At 41.0% G+C, this 14,462-nt stretch overlaps 1 protein-coding gene across 2 annotated transcripts in view; it reads right to left on the bottom strand.

Moving 5' to 3' along the window:
* Positions 1-3,398: 3,398 nt before the first annotated feature.
* Positions 3,399-14,462, bottom strand: part of LOC106515721 (chondroitin sulfate proteoglycan 5) — a 13,162-nt gene continuing 2,098 nt past the window's right edge. The window contains exons 2-6 of one of the 2 annotated variants that reach the window (XM_014005643.1): positions 10,592-11,342; positions 9,479-9,667; positions 9,218-9,296; positions 7,639-7,797; positions 3,399-4,667 (exon numbers count right to left, since the gene is read on the bottom strand). In XM_014005643.1, coding sequence (XP_013861097.1) covers positions 4,140-4,667; positions 7,639-7,797; positions 9,218-9,296; positions 9,479-9,667; positions 10,592-11,342 — 1,706 coding nt within the window. In that variant the 3' untranslated portion in view covers positions 3,399-4,139. Of the gene's footprint in view, positions 4,668-7,638; positions 7,798-9,133; positions 9,297-9,478; positions 9,668-10,591; positions 11,343-14,462 lie in introns of both variants that reach the window. The other variant, XM_014005642.1, reaches the window with a different exon arrangement.

The raw sequence follows: 14,462 nt of genomic DNA, 5'->3' as shown, positions 1-14,462 counted from the left end.
GAAAAATGCTTAATAAATGGTGAGATTTTGGCAGGGACGCATCAGTCCTCTATGATGTGTGTTTTCCACTAATTACAAAAATATTCATCTGCAATGAAGGCATCTCAGGAGACGTGAGTGTGTGTACTTGTTTCTGCTACAGAGTGAGGACCGTCATATGGTTTTAAACCAACAAAGTGAGGACATTTCCCCAGTCCTSAATTTTAAAGTTCTACTGTGCTCTACTAGTTAGGTTTAGAGGTGTGGTGTGAATTAAGTTTAGGTTAAGATTAGGGTCAGGTTTAGACTAGTAAGGTTTAGGGTTAGGGGAAATGTCTGGGTTAGGCATAAATGCAATTACAAAAATGAATGGAAGTCAATGCAAAATCCTCTGATGCAAATACAAGGATGTGTATTTGTGTGTGTCTGTGTTACAGACAGCAGGATGGGTGGAGTGGGAGTGAGGCAGAGAAGAATTACAGTACATCTGTTTTGGGTCAGCAAAACTACTGAAGAGCCACACACACACACACACACACACACACACACACACACACACACACACACACACACACACACACACACACACNCACACACACACACACACACACACACACACACACACACACACACACAGAGGGAATGTTAATGCGGATGCAGATCAGCGGTTTTCAAAGTGCCTGAGGGTCTTTTCTCGCTCAGGAGTGGAGGCTGGACTGTGGAGTAACGCTGCCACTCAGTGGCTCCTTCAGATGCAGCGCAAGTGATGAGGGCAGGCCGTGCAAGGCACCACCTCAGTGTTAATGTATGAATATGGTACACTGTTTGTTGCATTTACAATCACAAATGATAATTAAGTGCTTCTGATTAAATCAAAGTAAGCAGAAAGAGCATCTGCTGCTAATTTTGTCCTTTACACTACTGCTGAGTGGCTGTGAAAAGTCATGTCTCAGTCTAAATATTTCATCAATGCTCTCAGTGAGACTCAGCCTGAGCTGACACAGTTATTTTAAMAGGGCTGTATAATGCTCATATATTATCTGGTTATATGAGCTGTGACAGCAGAGGTCCTCGAGGGACCAAAAAGCGGTGGAGCCTCCAGATCCCATTTTAAACCAGAACTCCAATCAAGTCTTGCAGAGAGACTGGCCGTTGCTAAAAAAACAAAACAAAACAAAAGAACTGCAGGTACTCTCTCTCATCTGTTATAGGATTTGTGATTCCTTCAGTCTTCAAGGATTTTCCTCCATAAAAGTAGAGATTTATAATTACATATTCATTTGGTTTTCCAGCTAAAACAGATCTTTTACTCGTACAAACTCCAATATTTTGTCATGAGTACAGTTAACAATAGGGAACAGGTGCAGACAAACACTAGTGTTTTTTATTATTTATTTACCATTTAATAAATAATTAATCATTTACTGACATAAACATCTGTTTAGGAGGTTGTAGATTGTGAACAGTTTCATCTATCTATTTACAAGTCTCTCTGCTTAAAAGTCTCTTCTTACAAGTTTCTGTCTACAAGTCTTTATCTTCAACTCTATATACAAGTCTTTATAAGTCTGTATCCACAAGTCTTTAGCTACAACTCTCCAAGTACTTATCTACATGTATTTACCCACAACTCTTTATCTACAAGTCTTTATCTACAAGTCTTTACCTGCAACTCTATCTACAAGTCTTTACTTACAACTCTATATACAACTCTTTATCTACAAGTCTTTACCTACAATTCTCTATCTACAAGTCTTTATAATTCCTTGTCTACAAGTCTTTACCTACAACTCTATTAACAAAACTTTATCTACAAGTCTTTACTCACAACTCTATCTACAACTCTCTATCTACAAGTCTTTATCTACAGGTCTTTACGTACAAGTCTTTACCTACTCTGTCTACAAGTCTTTATCTACAAGTCTCACAACTCTCTATCTGCAAGTCTTTATCTAAAAGTCTTTACCAACAAGTCTTTACCTACAACTCTCTATCTACAAGTTCTTATCTACAAGTCTTTACCTACAACTCTCTATCTACAAGTTCTTATCTACAAGTCTTTACCTACAACTCTTCATCTACAAGTTCTTATCTACAAGTCTTTACCTACAACTCTCTATCTACAAGTTCTTATCTACAAGTCTTTACCTACAACTCTCTATCTACATGTCTTTATCTACAAGTCTCTATCAGCATGTTTTTCATGGCTCTATCTACAAGTCTTTATTTACTGGGCCTTTTAAACTCAACTCGTTTATGTAGTAAAATCCTAAAAACTAATGAGCAGACTTATGGCAGCAGATGCTCCAGCCTGATTAGTGAAACTGTTTGTGTTCATCAAAGAGCTGCAGGACAATCCACTGAGAGTCTGCAGGCAACACAGAAGCATGGTTACAGATGTTTGACAGCTGTTGGGTGAAATAAAACAAACTAACCTTTAGGCTCGGGGAAAATGTAAAAACCTTAAAAATAGATARTCATTTCAAAATTTCAGCAGTGATTTCTCTCAAAACTTTGTTGTAAGTTGCATTATTACAAGAATAATTTAAAGTTATAGTTCATAAAAGTGACCTAACRTTTTATGTACACACATTTAATGTTTAAAAATATAAGCAAAATGCAGTTAGAAGACAATTTAAACATAATAGTTTTTAGTTTCAGTTTATTTAGGGATAATGATGAGCAGACTGAACTAATGTCTTTGTCCTCCGAGGCCAATGTATATTACATGTTGATGGTTCTGAAAGACAAAACCATTCACAGAGGGAATAATGGAGCTAATTTAACTGCAAATGCTTTTCAAATAAAATGTTTTAGTTTGCTGCTCAGCACAGCACATAAAAATGAAACTGTAGACATTTGGTCGGGTTGGAAGAAATCACAATAACTTGTGAACTAAAGAGTGTTTGTCCTCGAAAGTGTTTTTGATGTCTCAGTTTTTGGACCTCTTTTTGTTTTGATTTCATTTGCCTGCGTCCCCTCGTGCACGTTTCTCCATGTGTGTACTTGTGTGCTGTGATGTTCACTTAACATTTCTGGGCTCCATCACCTTCCAGCTTTAGTTTTCCTTCACTTGCTGCCAGCTTGTTGTTTCTGCCAGCCTGCTAACAACAGCCTTGGCCAACACAAGTTTGACTTCTGAAGTGTTCTGAGTTTGTAATGTTTTGTTTGTCTAATTCASACAGTTCAGTCTGCCTATGGGCTTCCAAACCCAAAACAATCAATCAGTCCTTGCTGCCTGGCTTCCACCATCCGTCTCTTTCCTCCAACCTGCATAAAATATCTGACAATTTGGATGATTCTGTAATCAACTGGGGTTCTTGAAACCCCCTGCACGATTGCAACAAACCACACAGAAACCTATGGTCTATTCAAATAGTTACAGTTATAAGAAAATAGATTCAGATTCACACAACAGCTCCAATTGTCCAATTTTAATACAATTCAGTCCAGCACTTCATCATAAACGCCTTACAAATGAAACACATAATTAAAAATCCATTTCGACAACAAAAAACATTTGAATAACTTGAAATCTAATTGGGTAATGTATTCACAAAAAGACATTAGAAAATATTTTATTTACACGTGTTATCTACAAACATAATGCAAGTAATGGTTTTAACCTGAAATCTAAACGTTATCATCATTTGTTGTGATGCCTACATTATCCACCAGGAGGCAGCAGAGTTGTTTAAAGTGGGGCCTGCTTCTCATTTTTGCCTTCAGTGAAAGTTTGAGTTATTAGCCGGTGGTCAAGGGTTAGAAATGTGAAAAAGACTTTATAGTAAAAAGAGTATATAAAACATCAAAAGCACATTGAARCCTGTAATAACAACATCCTGAGCTGCAGCTGACATTGGCACCGTGTTGGGAGAGTTGTAACAGTTTGTGAGGAGCCGGGAGAAACCTGAGCTTTTTAGAGGTTATTTACAGAAAAGKTGAAGAATGGGACTACTGGGATCTTTGTGTTTCCAGTTCTAGGATCAGGTGTTGTTCTTGCCCTGTGTGATGAAGTAAGACGTTAGGGTGCAGAGATAGCAGKTTGATAAAATATCTATAAATCAACATAAAACATAAAGTTAGAGCCACAGTGGACAGATTACTGATTAGATTAGGACAGATGATGGTGGTTTGGATGGACTGAAGGGACCGTCCGGTCAGGGGGGCAGTGACCGGGTGCTCACTGCACTGTTTTTCATCCAGGATGGTGATGATGGAGGTGGCCGAGTGAGGTGAGGCGATGAAGGGGACGAGCGGATTCGTCCACTCTGGTTGTCTCTCCGACTCCCAGAGTGCTCTGAGCCCGGAGCCAGATCTCTGTGCCGCTGAGGGGAGGCAGAGGAGCGCGTGGTGCATTTGTGCTGGGAGGAAGGCTGGGTGGGGGAATCACACCCAGGTGCTGAGTGACGGCTGGGCGACGGATGGCGACCAGGTGAGGAGCTCCTTCCAGACTCTGGTTTACTGTTTAAACATACGCTTTCCTTGGTTTGTTTTGGGGACTTGGGTGATTTAGGGATGACATGAGAGGTGGATGAGTGAGGGGGAGTGGCTTGGCTGAGAGARGCGGAGTCTCCGTTGTTGGCAACCTTGTAGAGGAAGACGTCATACTCAAGTGGTGGGCTGGTGTCCAAATGGAGCTTGGCCTCTTTGGGTAGGAGCACCTCCAGACCAATAGTGACTCCATCCTGATGTGGAAATACGTTGAGTAGAGAGGGATGCAACAATGCAGCACAGTTAAATAATAATCAAACAAAACTGCAGACAATTACWGGTGACGATCAGTTTTTAAAACAAGGTTTGAAACCAAAAGCAGATATAAAGATATAAAAATTTTAGACTTCTAATATTATAAATAGTTTTGGACAAGAATCTCAATACACTAAATAGAAAAAAGGATCTACTTTCATGTTGGCTGTTATAATGCTATTTTGTCTAAAATTGACTTGGATTTTATCTTTTTTTAGTCCSACTTCAGTGCTGTGAATGTCAGTAGTGACAACAGGAAGTAACAAAGATGCACAATAAAAAAATTACAGTTTTGAGTTAAAAATTAAACCTTTTTAGTGGTTTTATTGCAGTTAAGGGACCAATGTATCTTATAATAAAAAATGATTTGACTGAAATCAGTAGCCATGTCTTCAGGACAATTGCCTCTTCAGATTTTTGTTCAGTAAATGTGCTTAACAACTGCCAAGCTGATTTAAAATGAATATTTCAAACCAAAAAAATCCATTAGCTTGCTGAAACTTTTGTTTGAACTGAAGAAACTGTGCTGCAGGGTGTTAACAGCAGGTGGAGCTGCAGAGCTCCAAAAGTGTGACTGAGGCACAAAGCACTTAAATTATTAAAGGGATCCACGATTAGTTGTATCATTAAACTTTATTTGATAAACATTTATTTTAACTGTAAAATAAAGACTGTAAAAATACTGTAGGCTGTTTATTTTTTATAATTTTTAAAAATATATTTTAACATGGACGGAGCCATTTTATTCACACACAAAGCATTCTGGGTAAATGATGATGTGGATAGGTCCTCGGTGTGAGGCTGCTAGCAAGCTATAGCCACCCTGAAGGTTAATCTTGGACAATATCTGAAGATCGACTCTTTTAAATGAAACCAGAGAGTGTTGACAGAGAGGAGAAGGTAGAAATGACTCAGCCTGCAATTGAAAATATGGATGGAGGACAACAGAGCTGCTTCATGGAGGAAGAACCTCAGCTTAGCCTGTTAGCCTTTGTGCTAGCCCTCACGCTATATTGTCTTATATGTATTAGCTCAGCGCTAGCACAACAAACAAGCTAATCTGAGGTCCTCCATCCATATTTTCAGTTGCAGGCTGAGTCATTTTTGCGTTCCCCTCTCTGTCATGTGGATGGAGGACCTCAGTGACGAGAGGAGAATGTGTAGCGCTGAGCTAATAATACATACAGTATATATGGTGATAGTGTTGGGGCTAACGCTAAAGCTAACAGGCTAAGCTGAGGTTCTTCTTCCATGAAGCAGCTCTGTTGTCCTCCATCCATATTTTCAGTTACAGGTTGAGTCATTTCTACCTTCTCCTCTCTGTCAACACTCTCTGGTTTCATTTAAAAGAGTCGATCATCAGATATTGTCCAAGATTAACCTTCAGGGTGGATATAGCTCGCTAGTAGCCTCGCACTGAGGCCCTGGTTGATGTCATCATTTACCCAAAATGCTTTGTGTGTAAATAAAATGGCCTCATTCGTGTAATATATTTTTAAACTTTTAGTTTAAAACATTATAAAAACTGAACATCCTACAGTATTTTTACAGTCTTTATTTTACAGTTAAAATATATGTTTATCAAATAAAGTCTAATGTTACAACTAATCAGGGATCCCTTTAAGAAAAAACAAACAAAATGGTTTCAACTGTGAGAAAAATGAGAAGGGGGCTTTGTGAATCAATAAGCCAATAAAGGATAAACCAATAAGGAAATTGATAAGATTGTGTTCAATAACAACAAAATGAGATATTTCAACATTTTTGCTCATGAATAGATGGTATGGAAGTTCCTATTTGAGTCAGGAGCTGTCCGTGGTGCTGAATGGGATTGCAGTCTCTCTCTCTCTCTCTCTCTCTCTCTCTCTCTCTCTCTCTCTCTCTCTCTCTCTCTCTCTCTCGTAATCTGTGAGCGGCAGCCTCCTGTAGCACACAAAGCAGGGTCAGCCATGCATTCAGTTATTATTAGCATAAGGACAGTTGGGCAGTAGTGAGCTCCATCATGTGCAGACATGCAGAAGAAGAAAAAGCAGAGAAGAAGAGCAACTTTCTACAGGGAAAGTGGAGTTCATAGCAACACACAGGGACGAGCTTCATAAAATGAAAAAGATTTATTCCAACAACCGTCAAATGTAATCCTCCATGAATACGCAAAAAAGTAAAAAAGGAATATCAAGTACATTAAAGTATTGTAAAACACATTGAAAACCAAGACACATCGTGTTTAATATATGCTTATAGATTCAAATAACTCCAAGCTATTACTTTATCCTCATGTTATCTAGACATATCCACTTTTTTTTAGTAATGTCAAACATTAATATTTTTGCAAATACATAGTCACTTTATTTCCACATAGGTATTTTATTTTTTAAATTAGACATTTTCAGACACTTTTTGCTGATAACACCAATGCATGCGGGCAGAGAGACACAGGAAGACGGGGCAGGAAGCAGAAAGAGGGGGAGAAAGTGGGGGATRGGAGAAGAGACAATGAAGAGGTTCATTGGCCAAAGACCAAGGCAGAGCATCAGAAAAAAGGGACAATCAGTCAGTAGTTGGTCCAAGCCACAGATTTTAGTCCAGCGTGAAAGGCAGATAGAGGAAGGAGAGGAGGCAGCATTGCCACTTTGTGATCAGTATGAGCATGGCAGCTTTGTAAACAGAACTATTGTGCTTCTCAAGTTGGAACTTTAACATTTTTTGTGCTCATTTTAGAAACTAGGTCTTATTAGACTGTTAGAAAATCTTTACAAAGCACTTGGCAAGGTGTAAACGACATTAGCCTATGGGGGCTTTTTCTTTCTTTCTTTCTTTTTTATGTGCACCTTAAACAAGTTGGTCTGATTCTCCGGCTGCACATTTAATCGTGTGGGTTTTTTATACCAGGTTGTTCTGAAGCATGTTTACCTCTGCATTCTCCCCTGTGTTGTTGGGGGTGTGACCGTGGACAGCAGAGGCGGGACGGTTATTCTCTTGCTTTGGGGAGTGGGAGTTGAGGATGTTCATGGACCCCTCTTCCTTGGGTTGAGGGGACTTTGCTTGGTTGTCCTTCTTCTGGGGGTCATCCTGCAGGGAGAGTGAGTTACTCTTCACACATGCACAAAAAAACAGACACTTATGATGTGTTTAACCACACTATTAATGGAGGACGTTATGGAAAAAGATTGCAACACCCATTACTTTTCTAACATTAAAAAAACACTCTGTGCACCATGTTCCTGCAGCTCTTTGTAGCCTCTAGACCTGACATTTAGAGCATCCGGCAGTTACTGAAACTCATCTATAATCGCTGCAGGGGAATGTTAGCACAGCTCTGATAGCAGACAATACATTAAAATAAGATGTTCACTAACATGTTGGGGAATGAACTTATAATAGGCATATTTTTATATATCTGCTGGCATGTGCTTAAATTTGCAGATTTGAGCTGAACGTGGTAACGTTGGTCCATGTTTGTGTCGTTGTCCAGTTATTGAGTTTATTGYCTTTATTTATATGTAGATGTTGGAGCCATTAGATTATTGGTGTGTCACAGATATCTGAAGGTCACAACGCAGCAGGCAGAAAATGGGCCACCATTGATCAATCGCACTGGCTGCTGATGGGCAAATTTCACTCAATGAGCTTTCACATGACAGATTTCAGCATTTTAAACATTAAAATCTGCCTTTTCTACATTTCAACATCTGAGACTTTAACAACAATTTAACTAAACTTAATAAGTGTGTTGGTTTGTACAACAAAAGGTCAGTAATATTGATACGGTACAAGGGTGCACATAAATCTGCCAGCACACCCCCACTCTGACAGTAATAAACGCGGTGCCATTTTACAYACACTTGCATGCTGCTACAGCGCAGCTCACTTCTAAGCAGCACCGCATGCAGAACCTGTAAAAGAAGAGCTGCAGGGACCGAAAATGGCTGAACGGGCTGCATAAGTAGAGAACACGCGGACAAAATGGAGGCCCATCTGCCTCACCGAGCTCCTCAGGAAGCTGCAGAGTCGCAGGAAGGAGAATCAAAAACGGATGTTTAATCACACGGCTGTGATTGCACAATGTGTCTGAACAAATGGCTGCAGGAAGCCTCGGGAGAGGAGAGGTCATCAATCATTTCACTTGGAAGGGGCATCGATCAGATGCGAGACATTTGAAGTTTTTTTTTAACTGAAAATGAAAGGTTAAAATCTGGCACCAAGCATTTAYACTGTAGTTGGGGTTAAAGAGAAGAGTTTTATCACCTTTGCAAGTTGAAATACATTAAGCTGTTTTTCCAGCTAACAAGGAGACAGAATGAGAAGGGGAGAAAACAAGAGGGATCCAACACAAACAGATGCAAACAAAGAGAAAAAAACAGACTTTTGAGTGAGAAGCACAAACACGAGGAGAGCAGGGGCATACCTGACAGATAATGTTGTCATAGTACGCCAGGTTGTGAGTATGAGTTTGAGGAGCGGGCGGAGGGGTGTCACACAGTTTCCTTACATTTGGCTGCGAACCATCAGCTGTTGTTGAAACCGAGAGCCCGTCCGTCTGTGGCTCGCTGTTCTGTGGGCGGTACTTACTGCAGGAAGCAGAGAGGGAGATTCGTGTGATATAAATATTTGCAGTAGCCTGTCTGTTTTCCACATGAATCACAGCACAAGTACATTCCCTGCAGTCCAAACGGAGACTTGGCCTACCTTTTCAATAAATTCAAAACTTCACCACTCAAAAACAACATTTCACATTGGCAGCCGYACCCACCTGCGTTTTCGAAGGCGTGTGTTCTCGCTCTTGAGGCGGTACAGGCTCTTGGCAAAGAACACGATGATCATGAAGAGCAGGAGGAACACAAACGAGGCCACGGCCACCACCACACACAACACCTGGAACTCTGTGACGGCCCATTCGCAGCGCAGGCCTTTGTTCCAGATGTAGTCCTGCACATTACACCTGGGTGCAAAGACATGGAGACACGGGAGACGACGGGGGGACAAACGTAGGACAAACTGGTTTTAGTTTGGTGAAAATTACTTTTTATTTTAAGAAAAAGTCAAGATATTTAGCTCAAATGTGTGCACCGCCGTTGTGTTCTTTTCGTGACTTTAGAGCACATCCAATGACGTTGGGGCATTGTGTACAACATAAATAAAAACTTAATCCAGTGAYTTGCAAATCCTTTTCAACCTATTCAATTGAATACACTACAAAGACAAGATATTTAATGTTCAAACAGATAAACTTTCTTGGTATTTTTTTTGCAAATGTTCACTCATTTTGAATTTAATGCCTGCAACTTGTTCCAAAAAAGCTGGGACATTGAAACTGGGCTTGTATTTTGTGCAAACAGCTGCCTAGTCGAGTATGTCTGTGACGTTACAGCAGGTAGGTTGACACGAGCAACAGTTTGCCTCAAAGCTTGCAGAGAAGCTGCCGGACTGGACAGATGGTTGCAAGTCAAGAGTCCAGTCGTTGTTGTGTTGTCTGGATGCTGCATGATTGTGCAGAAGCGTTGTGTCTATCTACCAATGTGTCTTTTTGCTTTGCCTAAAYTTACAGTGTTGTTTTTGCTCAGTCTTTCTGCATGTGCCTGCTGGGTGTCTAGCAGCAGGCGACAACCACATGATTTCTTTACCTCCTAAAAACTGAGCTAATCCTCTGGGGATCCTGCTGTGATCTTGACAAGCTCTCATGACACAACAAGGCAGCCTTCTGTGTTTGTTCCCTGTGTGTTTGTGTGTCTGTGGTGTCCTGAATCTTACCTTTTTGTAATGGAGGATAAATATGTTAAAATGATCACCAAAGGCAAATTRAAAAGGATGTTTTTAGTGTCAAATRCTCCAGCGGTTAATCAGACAGAGTTAGTAAGTGTCTTACCGGCAGAAGGCTCCTGCCCCTGCTACCACTGTGCACACCCCTCCGTTGAAGCAGAAATTGGGATCGTTGTCACACTCTGAAACACAAATTCCAGGTCCAGATAGCTTAAAGCCCAGCCTGCAACCATCAGCACCCATGGCGCCGCCCACACCCAGCTCCTCTTCTCTGTCTGCGCCCAGCATGGGGGGACCTGGTAAGGATGACGCRCTGTCCATGTTTGGCTTTGCGTTCTTAGGTTTAGAAGTGGAACCAAACAGGARTGGATTCTCATCCTCCATGTCAGCTGGGGGGGAAGGGGTGGGCTCGGGTTCTGGGGTTGTATCTACTGCCGAGACCTCGTTGTCAGGAGACAGGTAGTCGTACAAATCAGCCAGCATCCACGGAGCGGTGGGGTTTCCACCTTTCTGCTTTTGGGGTTTGGGGGCTTTCGCCCAATCCAGAGCCTCATCGGAGGGCACAACGTCTGGCGCAGGACTGTGAAACTCCACCTTGATGATGTCATCGGATAAAGGGTTCCCGGGTTGGTCTGGCCCAGCCCCTCCAGCGGTTAGCTCCTCTGCCACAGGCTGATCTTCCTCAACCAAATCGAGATAGTGGCGCTTATGAGAGTGATGGTGTCGGGTGTGTCCTGCTCCAATCAGGTGCTCTCTCTCTGCTGAGTCATCACTGAGAACCATCCTGGTCTCCAAGGCCTCTTTGTTGACAGATGAGTGGTTGTGGTGGTGATGGCGTCTGGCTAGAGAATGCCTCCCTGCCAAAGAGACACAAAACAGTTACGGAGCAGGTCAGTGGTTTGGTTTTGCAAAAACCAACTTCATTTCTACAGGTGAGCAAAAAATAATAATGATCCAAGCTGCCAGCTGTAACACCATTATAATTCACTTCCTCGTGAGCTCAGCTGTGTCTCAGAAAAGTGGATGTCATTGCCATAACATTTTGTATGCTAATTTATTCCCTGAAGCTAACTTTGCAGACATAAAATCCTGGTGATGATAGTGAGGTTGTGTCGTATTACAAGGTGACTGCACTGTACTTTTAGCATTAAGAGGATTTCAGAGTATCAGTTTGACAATAAAAAGCTCAAAATGCAAATAACTATCCCAGAAAGGTGTCCTCAGTGTTTCTAAGCTTTGTTATGAGATCATTTACATCACTCTGAACATGATGAGCTGATTATCATGAATTACATCAATTTAGTGATCGACTGCATTTAATATTTAGACAGAAAACCTGCAGTTTGAGAGACTTTCTCTCGTGTCTCATCCACATTTAGATGCTAAAATAAACTGTACTGATTGGTTCTGCTTTGCTGAATGATTTCAGGCCAGGCTGAGGTAAGACTGGATTAAGCACAGTGAGTGGCTGACCATTATGCTCTAATGACTGAGACTTGGTGGGGATTAGATTAGGATTTAGGGCTATTGGTTAGCGGCTAGCCTGCACTTCTGCTCTTTGCAATCTGTGGGAAAAGATGACAGACATATAGAGGGGTAAAGAGGATAAAAACGAACCAAAAAACTKTATGCCAGGGGTGTCCAAAGTGTGGCCAATGGGCCATTTGTGGCCCCTAAACTGATTTTGTGTGGCCCCTGGCTTCAGTTCAAGAATTATACTAATTTCTTTACAAATTGCCCCCCCCCACTCCCAGCACAGGTGTTTGATGTAGAAGGAGACTTTTTATTTATTATTAGGGCAAATTTATCACAAAGTAAAATCTTATAATAAAAAATTGGCAACAATACCAATTGTCTTTAAATAACCAGGCTCTTAGTTTTTTCCACATTTATCTAGTGACTTCTACTCAGAATCTGACTCCAATCTGCTTTTATTTAATTTATTAAATTCATYTGAACACAACAAGCATTTTCAACAAAAGAGTGACSTAAATCCKGATTTYATTGATCAGAATTGACTAAATTGGGTTATTTTTTCCCCAGTTGAAACCTAAAAAATTGCAAAATTTCTTTCAAYAAGGGAATCCTGCAAAACACTTTTAAAGTTCTGGATCTAGATTAATTTACGCATCCATTTCCAGCAATAAATCTGACTACTTTATTTGTTTAAGTAAAGTAGTCAATGCTTAGTTTATTGYTGAGCAGGTAAGGGAAAATATTTKTGGCCCTCAAGTCCTTYTGACTTATGATTTTGKCCCATGTGACAAAATGTTTGGACACCCCTGCTTTATGCAGTCGGACATGATTAAAACCTATGCTCTTAAGACATTTAACAAAACATGGTCTGGTTAATGTTAGAGGTTTCTTTAGGCTAACAATGGTCTCTGAGACTGAGGCACCAATTAAGCAGCCATAAGATTTATAAAAATGTTTTGCATTTTGAGTCAGACAAGAGCAAAAATAAAAGTAGGGCTGGTTTTTTGAAATACTTCTTRCACTTAAAAAAATACTGTAAAACTTGTTTACAAAGAGAGAATCTCATTAGCCATCAGAAGACAGGCATTCAGTAGTTTTATTAGTTTATTACAAATGCTGTTAACAAAAYTTGCATCTGTGACACCCAGCTGTGAAGAGTTGGGGGTGGGGTGGGGGTGTAAAAAAAGGACAGATGTTGCTGTCTGACAGCTTTAATAATAACTATCATGATTAACATTTGGCTGAATGTTTAGAAGCCCACTGCTTTCCTCCGCACRAACCGCCAAACTCGTCCGAAGACTTGGCGGGGTGACATCGCTCCCACTGCCACCCWTCATTCAGAGCTCGGACAAAAACCACTCTGAACGTGCCTCGAGTCATGAAGACTGGCGGTGGCTGAGGAGCCATGAGATCCACCTCACACACACATACACACGCACACACACACACACGCACACACACAYGGGGAGTGCAGTTTCCATGGTGAGATGTAAAGAGGTGCCATGTTGAAAGGAGGAACAGAGCGAGGGAATTGCAGAGCAAACAGAGAATCCAGTGTCCGTGCTCCTTCTCTCTTGTTTTTCAATCAGCCAGCCAGTGACTATTACACACCAGGTCCATCGCTTTAAAAAAAAAAACAAGTTGGAATGAACTTGAAGGCCTCCACCAGCTCAAACTGACRGCACTGACTTCAGATTGAATTTAGAGGTCCAATCTGCCTATTTGTTCATTTGAGACTCATAATATGCTGCATCCTGTTAGCAGCTGTCGCTCTTTGCAGTGATTACAAACACACAAAAAAAGAACATGAAGAGAAGCTGATCAAGCTATGTGACGTGTCTGAGGAAGGGTATGATTTGTGCCTTTTCCTGCGGCTCAGCTCTTAACCTCTGGCGATGCACGGAGCATGTAACCATGGTAACAGGTTCTACCTGAGGTCACTGTGATTGGTTAGGGTGCAGACTCCCAGCAGAACACTGAGGGAACGGTGTGGAAATCCATATTTAGTGTGTAAAAAAGGTCGAAACTATGAGATATTTGAGAGCCTCAGTCAGCTGCAATTAGCTGTAGCTTATCCTCCAACTCCATTGAGTTTTCTAATTGTTAAACTATAAATAGCACTCTGACTGGTGTGTGTCTCTGTGTGTGTGTTGGTGTGAAAGATGCTGATGATCTGATCTACTTTGACATGTGAACTCTTTGACACTGCACAGCAGATGGACCTCACAGTGTGTAGTCCCACAGACATGTGGACACAGACACTCAGTGAACTAAGAAGTCTGGATTTGATCCATAATGTCTTCCAAGAAGTCTGTGTGTTGATGGACCCATTAACCAATTAACTAAATGAATGTTGGAAAAGCAGCTGATTATTGGCTTAAAAAGTGATCATCTCAATGTTGGTCGCCTCTGATGGCAGCAAATCCAAATTCTTTGAGGCTTTTGATCCTTATTGAGGAGAAAATCAAGATGATTGTAAGCTTGTTTTTATTATTATTATT

The sequence above is a fragment of the Austrofundulus limnaeus genome, unplaced genomic scaffold, assembly GCF_001266775.1.
Source record: "Austrofundulus limnaeus strain Quisiro unplaced genomic scaffold, Austrofundulus_limnaeus-1.0 Scaffold32, whole genome shotgun sequence".
NCBI lineage: Eukaryota > Metazoa > Chordata > Actinopteri > Cyprinodontiformes > Rivulidae > Austrofundulus > Austrofundulus limnaeus.
This window is presented reverse-complemented; position numbering and strand designations above follow the sequence as displayed.